This window comes from Heterocephalus glaber, unplaced genomic scaffold (assembly GCF_053883595.1).
Source record: "Heterocephalus glaber isolate CG9 unplaced genomic scaffold, H.glaber_assembly_v1.0 deba00001608, whole genome shotgun sequence".
NCBI classification, from domain to species: Eukaryota; Metazoa; Chordata; class Mammalia; order Rodentia; family Bathyergidae; genus Heterocephalus; species Heterocephalus glaber.
This window is the reverse complement of record NW_028258379.1, coordinates 1396845-1413993: the sequence shown is the minus strand read 5'-3', so window position 1 is coordinate 1413993 and position 17149 is coordinate 1396845. Positions and strand designations below refer to the sequence as shown.

At 34.5% G+C, this 17149-nt stretch overlaps 1 protein-coding gene across 10 annotated transcripts in view; it reads left to right on the top strand.

The window, feature by feature from the left end:
• The first annotated feature begins 2248 nt into the window (after positions 1-2248).
• The window catches only part of CUNH14orf39 (chromosome unknown C14orf39 homolog), a 45486-nt gene continuing 30585 nt past the window's right edge, over positions 2249-17149 (top strand). Inside the window, exons 1-11 of one of the 10 annotated variants that reach the window (XM_013065733.3) lie at positions 2249-2371; positions 2801-2863; positions 2948-3004; positions 3924-4050; positions 6159-6248; positions 9680-9867; positions 9958-10000; positions 12213-12333; positions 13312-13400; positions 16073-16197; positions 16989-17065. In XM_013065733.3, the coding sequence (XP_012921187.2) occupies positions 2815-2863; positions 2948-3004; positions 3924-4050; positions 6159-6248; positions 9680-9867; positions 9958-10000; positions 12213-12333; positions 13312-13400; positions 16073-16197; positions 16989-17065 (966 nt within the window). In that variant the 5' untranslated portion in view covers positions 2249-2371; positions 2801-2814. Of the gene's footprint in view, positions 2372-2440; positions 2864-2947; positions 3005-3923; positions 4051-6158; positions 6249-9679; positions 9868-9957; positions 10001-12212; positions 12334-13311; positions 13401-16072; positions 16198-16988; positions 17066-17149 lie in introns of those variants that run through there. The other 9 variants (XM_021247913.2, XM_087195216.1, XM_087195211.1 and 6 more) reach the window with 9 other exon arrangements.

Sequence of the window (17149 nt, the reverse complement as noted above, 5' to 3'; positions counted from 1 at the left end):
TTTACCTAGAAATGTCTCAAGTTTATCCTTCTTAATAGTAGGGCAGTATTCCATTGTATTAAAACCCCCCCACATTTTCTTTATCCATTCACCTATTGATGGGCATTTAGGGTGTTTCCAAGATTTAGTTATTACAGTGTGCTGCTATAAACATGGATATGCATTTATCATTGTGGTATGATGCATTTAATTCTTTCAGGAAGATACCAAGAAGGGGAATAACTGGGTCAAATGGAATCTCTAGTTTTAGTTTTTTGAGGAATCTCCACACTGATTTCCACAGTGGTTGCACCAGTCTACACTCCCACCAACAGTGTAGAAGCATTCCTTTTCCCCCACAGCCCCACTTGCATTAATTATTGTTTGATTTCTTGATAATAGCCATTCTCTCTGGAGTGAGATGGAATTTCAGTGTTGTTTCAATTTGCATCTCTTGAATGACCAGTGACGTTAAACAATTTTTCATATATTTATTTGTACTTCTTCCTCTAAGAAGTGTCTGTTCATTTCAGATGGCCATGTTTGGATTGGGTCTTAAAATTTGGGAGGACTAATTTTCTTTATATAGTCCAGATATTAGCTCTTTTCTGAGAAACAGCTGGCAAAATTTTTTTCCCACCCTGTGGGTTTCCTTTTCACTCCATTGGTGGTTTCTTTTACTGAGGTACACATAGAATTTTACAAAGCTGAATTGATAGAAGCAGGAAGAATGTTGGTTGCTGGAGCTGGAAGGCGTGGGAGGTGATAATGGAGATTTTAGTCGACGGCTACAAGTGTTGGAGATCTCCTGTATAGCACAGTGACTACAGTTAACAATATTGTGCATCTGATATATGCTAAGAGAGTATACTGTAAATGTTCTCATCACACATACAAATGATAGTAATGTGAGGTGGTGGATGTGTTACATTTGCTTGTAATAATCATTTCATAATGGCTATGACTTAGTGTTTAAGTGTTTCTCCCAAGCCTTCTTGTGTTGAAATTCAGTCCCCATTGAGATGTATTAAGAAAGGTGGAGATTTAATTTGACTATGTGTTTAGAGGTGGAGTCTTTGGGAGATGATTAGGATTGGATAAATGCATTAGGATGGAGCCTCTATGACTGATTGCTGGTGTTTCTTCAAGAAGAGGGTGAGACCAGAAGAGAGACAAACACATCTGCGCTGTCTGTTGCCATGTCATGGCTTCTGTTGTCACTAGACTTTGTCACCAAGAAGGCCATCACCAGATGTGGCCTCTCAATCTTAGACTTCCAGATGGTAGGCCAAAATAAACCTCTTTTCTTCATAACATACCCAGTCTGTGGTGTTGTGTCACAAAATGAACTAACACAAAATGTATACATCCAACTCTTGTTATAGTCTGTAAATATATACAATTTTTGTTTATTTACCTCCATAAAGCTGGGAAAAATAAGAAAGATTTTCACATATGTAGAAGGAGGCTAAGTTCTTACCCCATCGAAACAAATTAGCTTTCATGGCTCACTATGCTTAATACTAATGAACAACACTACAGCATGTTATAATCAAATTGATTATGCTAATCTCATCTGAACTTAAGAAAACTTCTGAAAGCTTTTTTTTCATTTTAATATGTGAAAGTTTAGGATGTGTTGACTCAAATAATTATTGAAATAATTCAGAATTAAAAACATTTCCATGAGAAATGTACAAAAAATTGAGGAGGGGTATAGCTTAGAGGTAGAGGGCATGTTTATTTACAAGGCTCTGGTTCAATCCACAGCACACACACACACACACACACACACACACAAACACACACAAGTAATTTGGGGACCAAATATTTACTTTTTTCTCCACTCTTTCACTTTGGATACGCGGAGTTCAAGAGGAAAAATCATCTATCAACATTTTTAGACAGAAAATCTGATTTGAAACAAAATGTTTAATGAAAGTGCATTGGGTTTATACTTGCTTTTCAAGAAGTTCTGGAAAACGTTGAATTAAAACTGAATTTTGATTACTAGTCGCTTTTTACTGTCATTTTAAAAGTTAATATCAATTTTATTGCTATTCTCTCAAATATTTTTTAAAATATCTAAAAACGTTCCGAGAGTACTGCAGAGGCTTTAAGAAGCATTCTCCTCACGGGAGCAGCAGAGTCCCACACACGCCCTCGCCCCAGTCCGCCCCGCGCCCTCTCTACGCCTCCCGCACCCCCTCGGCGCTGCTCAGGAGCCCGTGCACGAGGGCTTCCCGGATCTCGCTCCTCGCGCGATCTGCCCCGCGTGCTCTGCGGGGTCTCCCAGGCTGGCTGCAGGGGGTGAGGGCGGGAGCAGCGGCAGCGCCAGGTGTCGGGATCCGCTGAGGCGTCGCCGGCCCACCCCGGGAGAGGGGGCCCGGAGGTTTGGGTCTCAGGGCCCGCTGCGGTGGGCCGGGCGGGACCCACGCGGGGCAGCTCGCCCTGAAGAGGGCATGGAGGGCCGCGGGGAGCGCTGGGAGGGGAGGCCGAGCCAGCCCGGCTGAGGGAGCGGGGACGCGAGCGCCGGTGGGGGCCTTCCGTTCTGCGTGTGGGAGAAACTCCACTTAAAACAGTCCCTGGTGGTAAATCTGTGAACGGAAGCCCCTTCCTCAGGACCTCACCTTGCCGAGGGTGAAGGGCTTTATGCGGAAGCGGAAGTGGCTCACACCTGGCCGAGGCGCGCGTTCAGCTCCCAGGGCGAGGGCGCGCCGCGCGTCCCCGGGCCCCGTCCCGCCCGCGGGCGCAGCGCACTCAAGAGGCTCCCTTGTGTGCGCGGAAAGACAGCTGAAAATCTCACTTTTTATTTTTTTAGACATAGATTCCAAGATGAACGACAGCCTATTTGCTAGGTTGGACAGGCTTTTGTTAGAATTTGGTAGGTATAAAATTAAAGGAATAGGTAACTGTATTATCACTTGACATTTTAACAATGAAGTAGTCACAAAAAAAATTGTTTCAGTTTTCCAGTACCAGCAAGAACTAAATACTAAAGAAGATACGATTCAAAGAATTAATAGTAAGTTTTACATGATACAGTTATTTTAGTCTTAATATTTTTAATGGCATATAGCTTAATATGTAAGGGCAGCTTACAATTGGCAATATACTTTTGTGGCAGTTCTCTCTAGTAATTAATACTGAGCTATTTATGTTAGGCAAAATGGTTATTAGCTATTTCAGACAATAAATTTGTACATTCAGCATTTGATTATTTTGTGAATTGTTTTGCTTTAAGCCGAACTGACGCCTTAAATGCAATTAAAAAATACTATTTTTCTCAAATAGCAAGTTTATCTCAAATATTTGAGTGAAAATGTTTTCTCTATAGAAGTACCAAAGATCAGGGACCAAGATTGATAGATGCGACAATTTCAAGAATAATAATTCTAAAAAACAATAGTGTGAGTGAAAGGCAAGGCTAATTAAATATAGTATTTTAAGTTCTTAAAATATTTTAATTATAAAAATAGTACTGTTAACTTGTATTATGAATTAATCTTTTCAAGAAATTTCTTTATCTCTGATTACTACTAACGATTGAAGGTATAGTTAATAATTAATTGACATGGAGTTGATGAATATAGCCTATGTTAGTAGCATTAATGAGTAAAAGTTAGCATGAATGCATAGATTATTATAATAGATTGACCTTAAATATCACCTAGTCTAGCCCTCTTCTGTCAAAGATGAGAGACATTTATTTCCCTTCAACCTGAAGCATAAATCCTTCATATCTGCATCTTGGATCAGGACTGGCTCTGGTTTTCTGCTTTTTAATATAAAGTGCTTTTTTGTCTCATGGCTCTCTTACTTTCCATTCTCTGGCTCTCTTTCTTGTAGGGACACATAAGTTGTCATACACTTTTTTTTTCTACTGTATTTATTTTGAACTTATGATTTCTACTTTAAACAAAAAATATATATCCTCTTTTCAGAATGCCTTGAAGATATTAAAGAAAGCAAAGAAACAATTTGTAAGATACATAAAAGTATAAATAAAACAGATGAGGAGATTACTCATTACTGTAAACATAGTGAGAAGATCAAAGACAGCTGTAGTGAGTGAGTATTTGAAAGAAAGAAACTCCCAGTAATTGTCATTTGATTCCTTTATTCAAGGTTTCTGAGTATATGGTTGATAGCACTATTGCACATGCTAAGCATATGCTGAACCGCTGAGCTATATCCGGAGCCCCAAGATAGTACTCCATATTAGCAAAATAATGAATCAAGTCATTGATCACCTGGTTACACCCCATTGTAGAAAGGGATCACAGGAGGTTCAAGAGAAAAAGTAAGGGCTATAAGATTTTACCACTTCAGATTTAGTCTGATTACAGTTTTTGAATGTAATGTAAGGTCAGTTTTAAAATTCCTAATAGATATTTTTGAAATAATTTCTATTTTTGACCTTTTAATGTCTTAGTTTTGTGTGAAATAATCCAACTTATTAGGTTTTTTTTTTTTTTTTTTTTTAGCAGTCCTGGGAATTGAATCCATGGCCTTTTGACAGCTGTATCCTCAGTCCTTTTTTCTTTTTTCTTTTGAAACAGGGTCTCATTAAGTTGCTCCAGGAATTTTGTGATCCTCCTGTCTCAGCCTCTCAGCGTGCCAGGATTACAAGTGGGTCCTGCCATGCCAGGCGCAATCTAAAATTTTTCAAGATAAAGAACTTTTGAGAAATGCCTGTTTAGGTCCTTTGCTTTTTTTTTTGTACGAGGGATAGATCTCAGAACCTCACTCTTGCCAGGCAGGCGCTATGCTGCTGAGTTACATCCCTGGCCCTCGTTTGCCCATTTTTAAAAATCAGTTTATTCTCTTGCTGTTGAATTTTAAAAATTCTATTTCAGCCTTTTTAATGATAGGAAAACATTGGAAGTAAGTCTCATGTTCAGTATTAAGGGGATTGGCTAAATGAATTTTGGTGTATGATTGAACACTAGGCAGCCAATAAAATAATGATATAGGTGTATGTTTGACATGGAAAGATGTTAACAGTACACAGTACTACAAATTGGGCAAAGTGGATAATAAAACATAGTATGAAACCAATTCATAATTATATATCTAATTAGAAAAATCTTGATAGATGTACATCAAAATGCATGTCACTGTAAGATTATCTTCTCAGCAGACATTCACGTCTTATGGAACTTTTAAATTTTCGGAATACCTGTATGTATAATCTTTGACTTTCCTATTCCATTTTGGAGAATTTTTTAAAGACATAGCCAGAAATTCAGACAAATATTAAAGTACAAGTTTTGTTCAGTAAATGATAAAGGGTAAGTCATATGTAGATATGATTTCAGTGACATTAAATTTATAAATATCATAAAATCTGAAAACAGTAGTTATTTAATATTGAGAATGTGAGTTATAGTTATTTTCTTATGTAGTATATACTTTGTTTTCAGAATGGCCATGTTTACTCTTTGACTCTGGAAAAAAAGTTAGAAAAAAGAAGAAATATTCAAACAATACTTAGAATAGTATATAGTAATTTTAGATTTTTCCAGTTGGTAATTTTTCTCAACTTATATAATAAAACAAAAATGGGTAAGATGAATATTCACCTGGGCATGATGGTGGATGCCTGTAATCCCAGCACTTAGGAGGTTGAGGTAGGAGAATCTCTCGTGAGTTTGAGGCCAGCCTGGGTTACATAGTGAGACCTTGTCTCAAAAAAAAAAAAGGATGAATATTTATTTTATATAATTAATTATGGCTAAATTTTCTTTGTAGCTCAGGAAAGTGTAACAGCCAACATGTCAGAAGAGAGTATAGTCTCTCTTTTGCCTTTATTCAAGCTTTTTCAATGCCTATTCCAAACAAATTTCTTAGTCAAGATCTTAGAATATGATGAGAAAGAAGATCTGATGTTGGAGTATTGGAAAGTGTAATAGAAATGCTATGGCAATACACAATCTAGCCATACTGTGTTTGCTCTTTACTTAGTCATCTCTCAAAAATTCATGTAAATTAATATTAATATTTGAGTATATAAGTACATGAATGATAGTAGTGGGGATGATAGTAAATGGAAAAATTTTTCTTGTAAATTTGTTTTCTCTGGGAAGAGAGATTTATTTCTTTTTAAATGATTACATTTTAAAACTATTTCTGTCTATCATTCTGAGATGCTAAATAAAACTATAATTTTTCTACAGCTGGAAGCCAACATGTGATGTTTTTCATAAACATGAAGATTATATGCAGGGCCAACTTACTATTTATCGAGAAACCATTGAAAAAGACAAGTACAGTATATATATATATGTATTGATTTAAGCATTCTTCTATATTCTCTTTATAAGCATTTTTCTGCATTCTATATATAGAATAAGCATTCTGTAAATTAGTATTACTAAAACAGACTTTGTAAAAATGTTACTTAAAGCTGGGCATGGTGGTACATGTCTGTAATCCCAGCACTCAGGAGGCTGAGGCAGGAGGATTGTCTCCTGGGCTACATAATGAGCTCAAGGATAGCCTAAACTACAGAGAAAGACCCTGTTTCAAACAATAACTACTTAAAAATGTAGAAAATTTGTATTTTAAGTAAATAATTTGGACTCTGTATAGCTTTGGAGGTATTTTGTTATAAATCTCTAACCCTGGATATGTTTAGATTTGCCTTAGATATAAACTATTTCTCAGCAGCAATTATGACTGGGCAGTTACAAGCAAACATCTAGGGGAATAATTATCAATAGAATTAGCTTATGAAAAAATTATATCAAATTTCCATTTTTAGACTGCTGATTGTACCAGTGGAGGTTTATTCTAATGAAACAATACTGATGCTTGTGTGGGTTTATTTGCACATTCACATTGTCTTGGAGATTAAGTGTAATTAGAGAATATAGTGAAATAAGATGAGAGACTTTGAACATGATGTATAGCATTAAAACTTCACCTAAAGATTGAAATGAATTTTGACATAATTGGATGAGAACAGTTGTGTATTTTTATATTTTAATTTTTAAAACACACAAAATATCTCCAGTCCTTTATTGTCAAAGTTGAGTCTTAAGGGAAGGTAGGGACTAAAGTTAAAGATTGTTCTTTTGGGGTTTTTTTATGGTATCGGGGATCAAATTCGGGTCCTTGTGCTTGCGAGGCAGGTGGAGGAACCACTGAGCTAAATCCCCTGCCCGAAGATTGTTCTTAATAAATATCATGGAAATAGATGAGATTTTCTAGGGAAATAGATGGAGCATAAAGAGGAGAAAGGCAAAGTACACCATCATCCAAAGAGCAGACCAGAAGTTAGAAGGGTAAAAGAGACTGCTAGGATGTCATTTATAGATCTTGCTTCCTTCGCTAGGGAATTTGAGATGATTTGTACAAATAATACCATTATATATTTTAAAAACCCACGAAATGTAAATATCAAGGCTGCAGGAAAGTAGGGATAATTTAGGAAGCCTTTGCTCAAGTTTAAAATTAATCTTTTGTGGTCCTGCAATTGTTAGACTAGGTGCAGACTAGGCTTTGAAATTCCTTTTAGTTGAAGCATTGTAGAAATGTGACCAGGTTGGGATTCAGAGTATTGATTTAAAAAACAGTTCATTTGCTTAGGATAGGCAGAAGTGTTTCCTGAGACTTAAATTTTTTCCCATGGGTCATCGTAAAGGGGAAACTGGGGAGTCTGGTAGTTTGTATCTTCAATGACCTTCCCCACAAAGGACAATATATATAACTGCTTATGATATTTCTTACTGTAAGCCATGGCTATTTTAAAATGTTAAATTATTAAAATTTATTCTGTAAGAGGCTAAAGCAAACCAGTCCAAATATTACCTCCGTGACAGTGTTTGTTATAGATGACTTCTCTGAACTAAACAGGCATTGAAGTGAAACACCTGTTTCTTAAAGCAGTCACATAGGTGAATTGAACTGATGACTCAATACCAGGCATTTCTAAAAAGAAAAGAATTCATTTGTTGGTGTTAGTGGTAACTAAGGAAGTAGAGGCACCAGCTGATTATTTCTGATCTTCCATCCCTACCCCTATCCCAGGCATTCATAAAGATTAGTGTTGCTAGCAGCAGATAAGATAATAATGGTGATCTTCTTGAGTCATTACTTAGCTATACTGTGCTCAGCTAGAGTTCCTACATGAAGCATGTTAGAAGGGTAGGCACAAATATACAATATAAACAGGATGGATATGGTATGCTAGTCTCCTCTGAATCTGGGGACCCAGGTCTGCTTTTCATATAGCTATTTTCCTACTCCCTGTACTATTTTCCCAACTTATTACAGAATAAATATGGGGGATCTTAATTAGAAAATGAACATTTAGAAGAATAGGAGTTTATTTTGGACTCCTTTGTTTTGCTAACGGGGACAGAGTTTAGTAATATTAAGAAATTAGATGATTCTTAAGATTCAGACTGTTAGCCTTTTCTTCTGATTAAACCAGGAGTTTATCAATACTTATTATTCATTTTTCATCTGCTGAGGTAAATAATCCTTACAGCAATTTAAAATAAATTCCCCCATGTAGTATATCTTGATCCAAGAAATAAGAAAATCTTGAAGAATATAATGTTTGTTCTAATATAAATGGCTATGTCTTTAAAAAGTTTACTGTGGATATTATTTCTTAAAACTATAAGAACTGGGTAAAAAGAGGACTTAAAATATATGTTTCTATAAAGAGCTAGATTAAATATTTTCAATATTTTAAATCAGGGTTGGCAAACATTTTTTTGTAAAGGATCAGATAGTAAACATTTTGGGCTTTATTGACCATATGGACTGTCATAATTACTCGACACTGCTGTTGTGGCATAAGGCACTTTTAGGCAATAGGCAAATAAATGAGCCATGTGCCAATAAAACTTTATTTATGGACACTGGTTTGAATTTCATATAATTTTAAAGGATCATGGAATTGTCTTCTTTTGAATTTTTTCAATCATTTAAAAATGTAAAAGCTGTTCTTAGATTACATACCATACAGCAACAGATGGTAAAATAAATTTGGCATGTAGATTGTAGTAACTAACTCCTTTTGCCAGTGAATTTTGGATCAAATAAAAGAGAATGGTTAGGTTTTTGGTTTTTTTTTTTTGAAGAATGTTCCACTCGAGATTTGTGCCTAGATGGTCATCCACTACTACTTGAGTTGATCTGAAGGAGTTCCTTCAAACTATGCTAAAATTTTCTTCATAAAAATAGTTGTAGAATATACTTGAATGATTAGAACCCCCAATTCTAACACATAGGATATTACTTCATGTAATAGTTTTAGCTACAGAAATTGAAAGAGATTAAAAAGACATGATTGTAAAGGTAGCTGAACTGGGGACAGTAGAGAGATTCAGAACCCAAGGAGAACTTCTGAAAGGTGTAAGTGACCAGAAGAAATAGATTGTACAGTATCAGTTAGGATGAGCATGCAAAATAGATCATTCACTTGGACAAATTAGATTGCAGATGACCTTGGAAGGAACAGTAGGTGAGTGGAAGTTAAATTGAACAGGATTAGGGAGTAACACAGGTAATGGAGGAAAAGAACTTAGTTGAGAAGTGTGATGGGGTTAAGGAAAGTTTGGAGGGCTATTATTGAGAGAAGTAGAAATAAGCAGATATTTGACTTGTCTTTTATATTTAATTTAGTAGATTTGACAAGTGATACTATGTTTTTGGGTCTATTCTACATCATTTCTTTTAACAGAAAAATGTATCATGGTTATATAAGTCAGTATAAAGATGTTTTAAAGCAATACCAACTAAAATACTCAGAAATACCCCTTTCACGTGATTATTATGAGAAGAAAAGAGAGTATGAAGGAATTCAAAACAGAGCATTGGCATGTACTGAGCAACTGAAAACAAATGAAATTATGCTTAAGGAATTTCGAGGTACTAATATTCATGTTATATATTGCTTTAATTATGGTATCTTTGTAGTGAAATAAATATAATAATCTCAACTGTGACTTTGTTTTTCAGTGCCTGCATCCTTTCCATCACTTTCTAAGTGGACATTATACATGTATCCACAAAAGTATTGCTAATTACAATTTTATTGGATAAGTATAGTTTCTTTATTTTATTTTTTATTGTCTTTTCCTGATGAAAATCTCATGGATTTGTCTTTATATTTAATTTGAACTTTTAAAGGTCACTTTAAAAATGTCCTGGGAGTTGTTTTGATACATGCAATATGCCCACAGGATCAAAAGCAAGCAGTTTGAGTAAGAATAGAATGGTATACATATCTGGATTTAAAGTAGCAGATCTTAGCAACCAAGAAAACAAAAAAGTCATCTAGTTCTGTCTTAACAAAGAAAGTTCCAATTAAATTAACTGGTAATAATTCATTTGGATAGAAGTTGGTAAGGAAATGAGTCACAATTATTCATTAATTTTCACTTGATCTTAGTCAAAAGGCCAAGAAGTGATTAGTTATTCATTAATCTTTAGAAATTGATTGGGTGTCTACCTTGTACCAGGAAAAACTGAGAAAGTTACAGTTCTGTTGCAAGGAATTCACATTTTAGTAGGAGAGACAGATGTGAATCAGTATTTCTAATGCAGTACCACTGTAATACCATAGATCAGTAGTGGTGAACCTATGGCATGCATGTTGGAGTGGAGTGTTTGCATCACTGAAAGCTCTAAAAGGTTTGCCATCACTGCTATAGATGCTTAAGTAATTTTTAATTGGTCTAAGTTTCACCTGTTTGTCAGAAAGATCCTCCCTGATGATGATCTTGAAGCTCTACTCCTCTTTCAACCTCAATAATCTTTTATATGCTTTCCTATCAGATTATAATTCCACTGTTTGTATGAACTCAGGAGCTTGCGCTTGCCAGGCAGGCTCGGTGCCACTGAGCTAAATCCCTGACCCTGTACTAAAGTCTTTGTCCTTGCATTCTATCTTGCTTCCTGTGTGTTTTATCTTAAGCCATTTTTATAATTTCTCTTCTGCTTGCTGTTTTCCCTTTTTTTTTTTTTTTTTGTACCGGGGTTCGACCTCAGGACCTTGCGATTGCGAGGCAGGCAACAGCGCCACTGAGCTAAATCCCCGGCCCACTCTTTTCCCATTTTGATTTTAGCCTATTATGTCTTTAGTTGTTCATTTGCTGCTTATCTGTGTATTAATTGCTTAGTGCAGTGATGGTGAACCTTTTAGAGACCGAGTGCTCAAACTACAACCCAAAACCCAGTTATTTATAATGAAATGCCAACATTGCAATTAAGCCTGAATATAGAGGTTTTAGTTTAGAAAACAACAACTGTAACGATGCTTGGCTGCTGGAGCAACTTGGCTGTGTGCTGACAGAGAGGGCTTTGTGTGCCTACCATAAGTTTGCCACCACTGGCTTAGTGGGAAGGGGCAGAGATGGATAGATGGCTGAAGGTACAGCCCAGGGTTTGGGACTTGCATGTGAGTTGAGATTAAAGTTTCATGACAAACAAGAAGTGGTAGATGGAGGTAGGAAGAATTAAATATTAAGATTTAAAGATCTATATCTAAAATTTTAAATTGATACTTTTGGTAATAACATAGCCTTACAAATTATATTCATTTCAAATTTTGTGTTCTAGCATATAAATCATTTTTAAAGTCAGGATAGGAAAGGTCTGATAAATTTTCTTTGGTGTTCTTGTTAATTATTATTCTATTCATTTTTAAATTCTCCTAAGTGGATTATAGTAATTTAGGAAATTTTATTAGCTGATAACAATGTAGCTATTAATATTAACTATTAATAGTTGAGAAGTTCTATACTTGAAATTGAGTATAAATCTACTTCAAGCAGAAAGTCCAGATGGACGCTTTTCTAAGTTCTGTGTTGATGAACATTATGCAGCAAGAAAAGGGAAATTGGATGGACTTTTATGTTGATTTTAGAAAAAAAAAAGGAAGCATATTGATTATATTTCATTAGTCATGGCAAATGACACAATAAACTTGCGTGAAAAAAAAGTAAAATACCACTTTGTGAAAATATTTAATGAAAAGAAAGTCATTCTAACATTTTTTCAATGCAATCTTTTTAAGTTCAATATATAACAATTATCTTTGTTAGTCTGCTAAATATTTATATTAGTTTTACCTCTGTTTTCAGATACTGCTATTAATGTTTTTTGCTTATAAGGAAGATGCATATAAAGTTATGTATCATAAACTATGATATAGTACATGTATTATAAATGTAAAATTTAGTTGTATGACATAGTTCCTTAGCATAAAAAAGAGTTAATTTGAGATTTAAAACAGAAGAAATTCTTAAACATGCCAACAATTTTACGAAAAATTCATCTCAGTTGAAGAAAGCAATAAATGAAGCAGAAATAGAAATTAATTATTTAAACAAGGTATGTATTTGTTATGTATTTCTAATACTGTATAAGTATTAATGTAATAGTATGTTAATAGTCTTAGAAGAGCCATTTTTAAGAAAACCTGTATATGGAGAAAGGCTAATTTATTTGCCTCTGATTACTGTTGAAGCCAAAATGTATTTCAGATACTGAATAGATTTAACTCTGAGTTTTGGGTAAGAGTTGGCTTTTTCAGGGGTCTGAGGAAAGAAACAAGCAAAGAAAAAGATGTAGCTTAGTAAAAGGAATTTATTTACTTCTCTAATTTATGATGTAGTGGATCAAACTGAGGCCTTCACTCATGTTAGCCAAGCTGTTTACCACAGAGTTATCCCCTATCCCCATAACAGGAATTTTAAGGCATTAAAAGAGCAACAGTATTTTCAAAAAAAGGGACCAGGATAATAGTCTAAAGAATTTACTATTGAAAATTTGTGGCTATGGCTTGTAATTTTTAGAGAATTAGGCTAGAAATAGCTTAGCTTTTAAGATTTTCTTAAATATATTTTTAGGATTATCTGTTGACTTATGACTTTAGTTCACATAGGTACAAGAACATATTAAAGTCACTTGCAGATTTTGAGGAAAAATTAAATATGATGCCTAATTTTCTAATTTGTTTAAAAATTATGTTAAAGAGTATATATCATTTATAGTTACGAGGCACCAAATAGTGGTAACACAATTTTAGTAATGACACAGAAATGGATGCTATTTTCTTTATAGTAACTATATCCCTATGTCAGGAAACAGTGTTTACCTTGTGACTGTTTTTATTCTTTTCTGGGGGGTGGAGTTTATTGAAATTTACATTTGCTGAGTTAGGAGTAAAGAAAAGTTGAAAGGGTGTGAATTAGGGTTAATTTTTACTTTTAGCCATTTTCAATAAAAGTGAATACTACCAAAAATACAAATTTTGTGTTCTACTTTTCATGTAATTATTTTGCTTTGCTTTCTCTTTTTTCTTTTTAGATTATAAGACTTTATGAGAGTAAAAATCTTTCAGAAACTCCGGAAGAAAACCACAAAAATACAGAAAAGAGAAAGGAATTGAAAGAAAGGTATAAGTAAACTTTAAAATTGGATTTTATGTGAATAGATATTCTGCATCTATAAGTTTAATTCTGTGTTCATCCTAATATAAGTTTTTGGGCAAACTCTATTAGTATCTTATGAAATATATTAACTTACATACTTTTTACATCTGCTTATTATTTACTAAGGCCAAGAATATTGTGTAGAGAGAATAGGGTAGCAGAAGCACATCTTCTGTTCTGTAACTTGTCAGTCATATAATTTACCCACTTTTCTATGGTAGGTCAGCAATTGAAGTAAAACAGGAGAGGCAGTGGTGGGAACAGTAATGTATCTACATTTTTATCACCCTGATAGCAGCTTGACTATTTCTTCCCTTACCATTAAGAGTGAAGATGAGCCCAAAACTGCTACGAGATCTGTTGCATCATATATTTTATTGTCTTTTATCCCAATGGTGAGAATACAGACATCAGTGATAGAGGCATTAAGAAAAAAACCTGATTTTGTGTACTATTATTTGAAGAAAAATGGATGTTATTACTGTTATTGTTTCTGATCAACTTTCTCTTTTTTTCTTTGTACCTATACCACTCCCTTTTGTTCTTAAATTTCATTCCTCAGTTTCCATTTTCTTCTTCGAATTTTCAACACACTCCTGTGTTAATTTCCCTAATCAAACCTCCTTGGATCTGTTATTCTCCCGTCCTTCAGCCATGCTGGGGATTGAATCCAGGATCTCATGCGTGCTAAACATTCACTTTACCACTGAGCTACAGCCTCCAGACCCAGTATCTCTTATTTTCTTGATCCTCCCACTTCTACATGTCACATCAATGGCAGCATGTCCTTAATTTTATAATTGAAAAAATAGGCAAACCAACCAACCTTCCTTCCTTCCTTCCATCCTTCCTTCCTTTATTCCTTCCTTTCTTCCTTCTTTCCTTCCTGTCTGTCTGTCTGCTGTCTCTCTCTCTGTCTGCTGTCTCTCTCTCTCTCTCTCTCTCTCTCTCTCTCTCTCTCTCTCTCTCTCATCTCAAAGATCTTGCTGTTCAGCCCAGGCTGCCCTTCAACTTGCAGCAGTCCTCCTGCCTCAACTTCCTAAGTGCTCGGATTTGTGCAGCACCACACCTGGCTTAACAGTGCTTTAATACAAAAATTTTATATATTGAATGGGACTTACATAAATACTAAATCACTTTTAACTCAGTGTATACAGTGGCTCCCCTTCATCCATGGTTTTGCTTTCTATAGTTTCAGTTATCTATGGTCAACCATGGTCCAAAAATATTAAATGAAAAAAAATCCAGAAGTCAACATTTAAACTGCACATTATTCTGAGTAATGTGATACAATCTCATGCCATCCTATTCTGTCACCACCTGGGATATGAATCATCCCTTTGTCTGGTGTATCTAGCCTCAATATACTACCTGCCTATTAGTAGTCATGTCAGTTATCTGATTGACTGTTGTGGTATCATAGTGTTTGTATCAGTGCTTGCTTTGGCAGCACATATACTAAAATAGTGCTTGTATCAAAGTAACACTTATTTTACTTAAAAATGCCCCCAAAATGCAAAGAGTAGTGATACTAGAAATTTGTATATGTCAGTGAAAAGCTGTAAAGTACTTTCTTTAAGTGAAAAGTCTCAACTTAAGGAAACAAAACCATCATATGCTTAGGTTGCTAAGATCTGTAATAAGAATGAATCTGTGTCCATGAACTTGTGAAAGAAAAAGAAATTTTTGCTAGTTTTGCTGTCGCTCTTCACACTGCAAAAGTTATAGTCACAATGTATCCTAAGTCCTTAATTAAGATGGAAAAGGCATCAAATTTTCGTATGTAGGGCCGGGGATTTAGCTCAGTGGTTCCGCCGCCTGCCTTATAAGTCAAGGACCTGAGTTCGATCCCCGGTAACAACAACAACAACAAAAAGATGTTTAAAAAAAAAATTTTGTATGTGTAGGAAAAAGCATAATATATTTATTGTTTGGTGCTATACATGGTTTCAGGTATCTGCTAAGGACATATAACCTGCTGAGGAGGAGAGACTAATGTATTTTATAGTGTTTATTCTAGTTCTTTGATTTAGAAAAAACTCAATGAAATTATTCTTTCAATAAAAAATTTAAAAGATAGGTACATTGCTTTAATGATTTCTATATTTGTACTAGTTGAATTTTTTCTAAGTTTTTAAAGCTTAATGTACTCTGAAATCTAAAACATGTTATTTGAGGTTAAAGCTTTGATTAAAAAAATTTTTTTTGAGACAGGGTCTTGCTTTATAGTTCAGGTTGCCCTTGAACTCACTATGTAGCCCAGGCTGAACTTGAACTCATGACAATCCTCCTGCCTCAGTGTCCCAAGTGCTGGGATTGCAGGTATGCGCCACCATGCCTGGCTTAAAATGTTTTTGATCTGTTTAAAAAGTCCTTAAAAAATGATTGTTTTAAAAATAAAAGTGTGGTATACTGAGCAGAGCATTGGACTTGATCAGGAAAAGTGTATTTTAGCTCTGACATGACTACCAAGTAATTTAGTAATATTGGTCAAGTCTGTTAAATTCTCTGGAACTCAGTTTCATTACCTGCAAAATGAAGGATTTTAACTGTATACATGTATTATCTAAATATCCCTTCTAGCTTTAAAATTTTAATTTTTACTTAGCTAATATTGACTTTATTCTTCTCTTTAGAATTTTTGAAAAAGATGAGCATATATTCAGTGAAACTCCTCAAAGCAGTCAATTATATCTGCCATATGAATCTCAGAAATTAGTAAGACCAATAAAGATGCAGTCATCAGAACCAAAAGTTACAGGTATGGAATTATTATTCAAAAATGTTTTTATGTACAAACACAAAAATAAAAGGAAATAATTTTAATTTTATTTATCATTTGGTGTAAGCAAGAACAAACAATACTCTAGACCTAGAGACTTAGGAAGGTACCATTTTGAATCTTTCTGAGAGCAAACAATATGTTTTCTATACTTTTTTTTCTCTTTGAGAAAGAAAACATTCACATGATGTATTTTAAAGAAGTGTTCTGGTATGAACACAGAGCTGTCAGACAGGATGGATAATTACATAGTTTTCATTTTGGGAGTTGTAGTATCAGTATGTATGATTTAAGTGAGTAGGAAACTTATGTTTTTGTCATTTGTTACTGAGATGTGTAAGATATTGTTCAATGGGTCTGCAGATTGGATTGTCTACACTGTATCACATTGACTACATTGATTGTTTTTCCCTCATTATTTGTATCACCATTGTGTTTACTTTGGTTATACATTATAAAAGGGTAGTTTTATCTGTTGGCCATTTTGTCATTTCATGTTCACAGTTACTGTAATAACTAATATATAGTGATGAATTAAGAGTTTCAAAATAATTTCATAATTCTGTATTTTATTTTAAAATTCAATGTTAATGTAGACTTATGATTTTCTGAATTAGAAGTTTAGGTTAAATGTTGGAGAGGAAGGCCAGGGATGTAGAGCTCAAATTGCATGTGTGAGGTCCTAGTTTCAGTTCTAGCAGAAAAAAAAGTTTGAGATGATGTCTGATTCTGTTTTCATAACTAACTTGAAGTACTATTTAATAATCTAGATAAAAGAGCAGAAAGTTCTGTGAAGCAGTCAAAGCTTGCTACAATGGACTTTAGACAAAAAGAAAATAATACACAGGTATTTATTTTTTAATAGTATAAATCAAATGGATGCTTACATTAAATGAGATAACTATTACACTTAGGACCCAAGGTGTGTGTG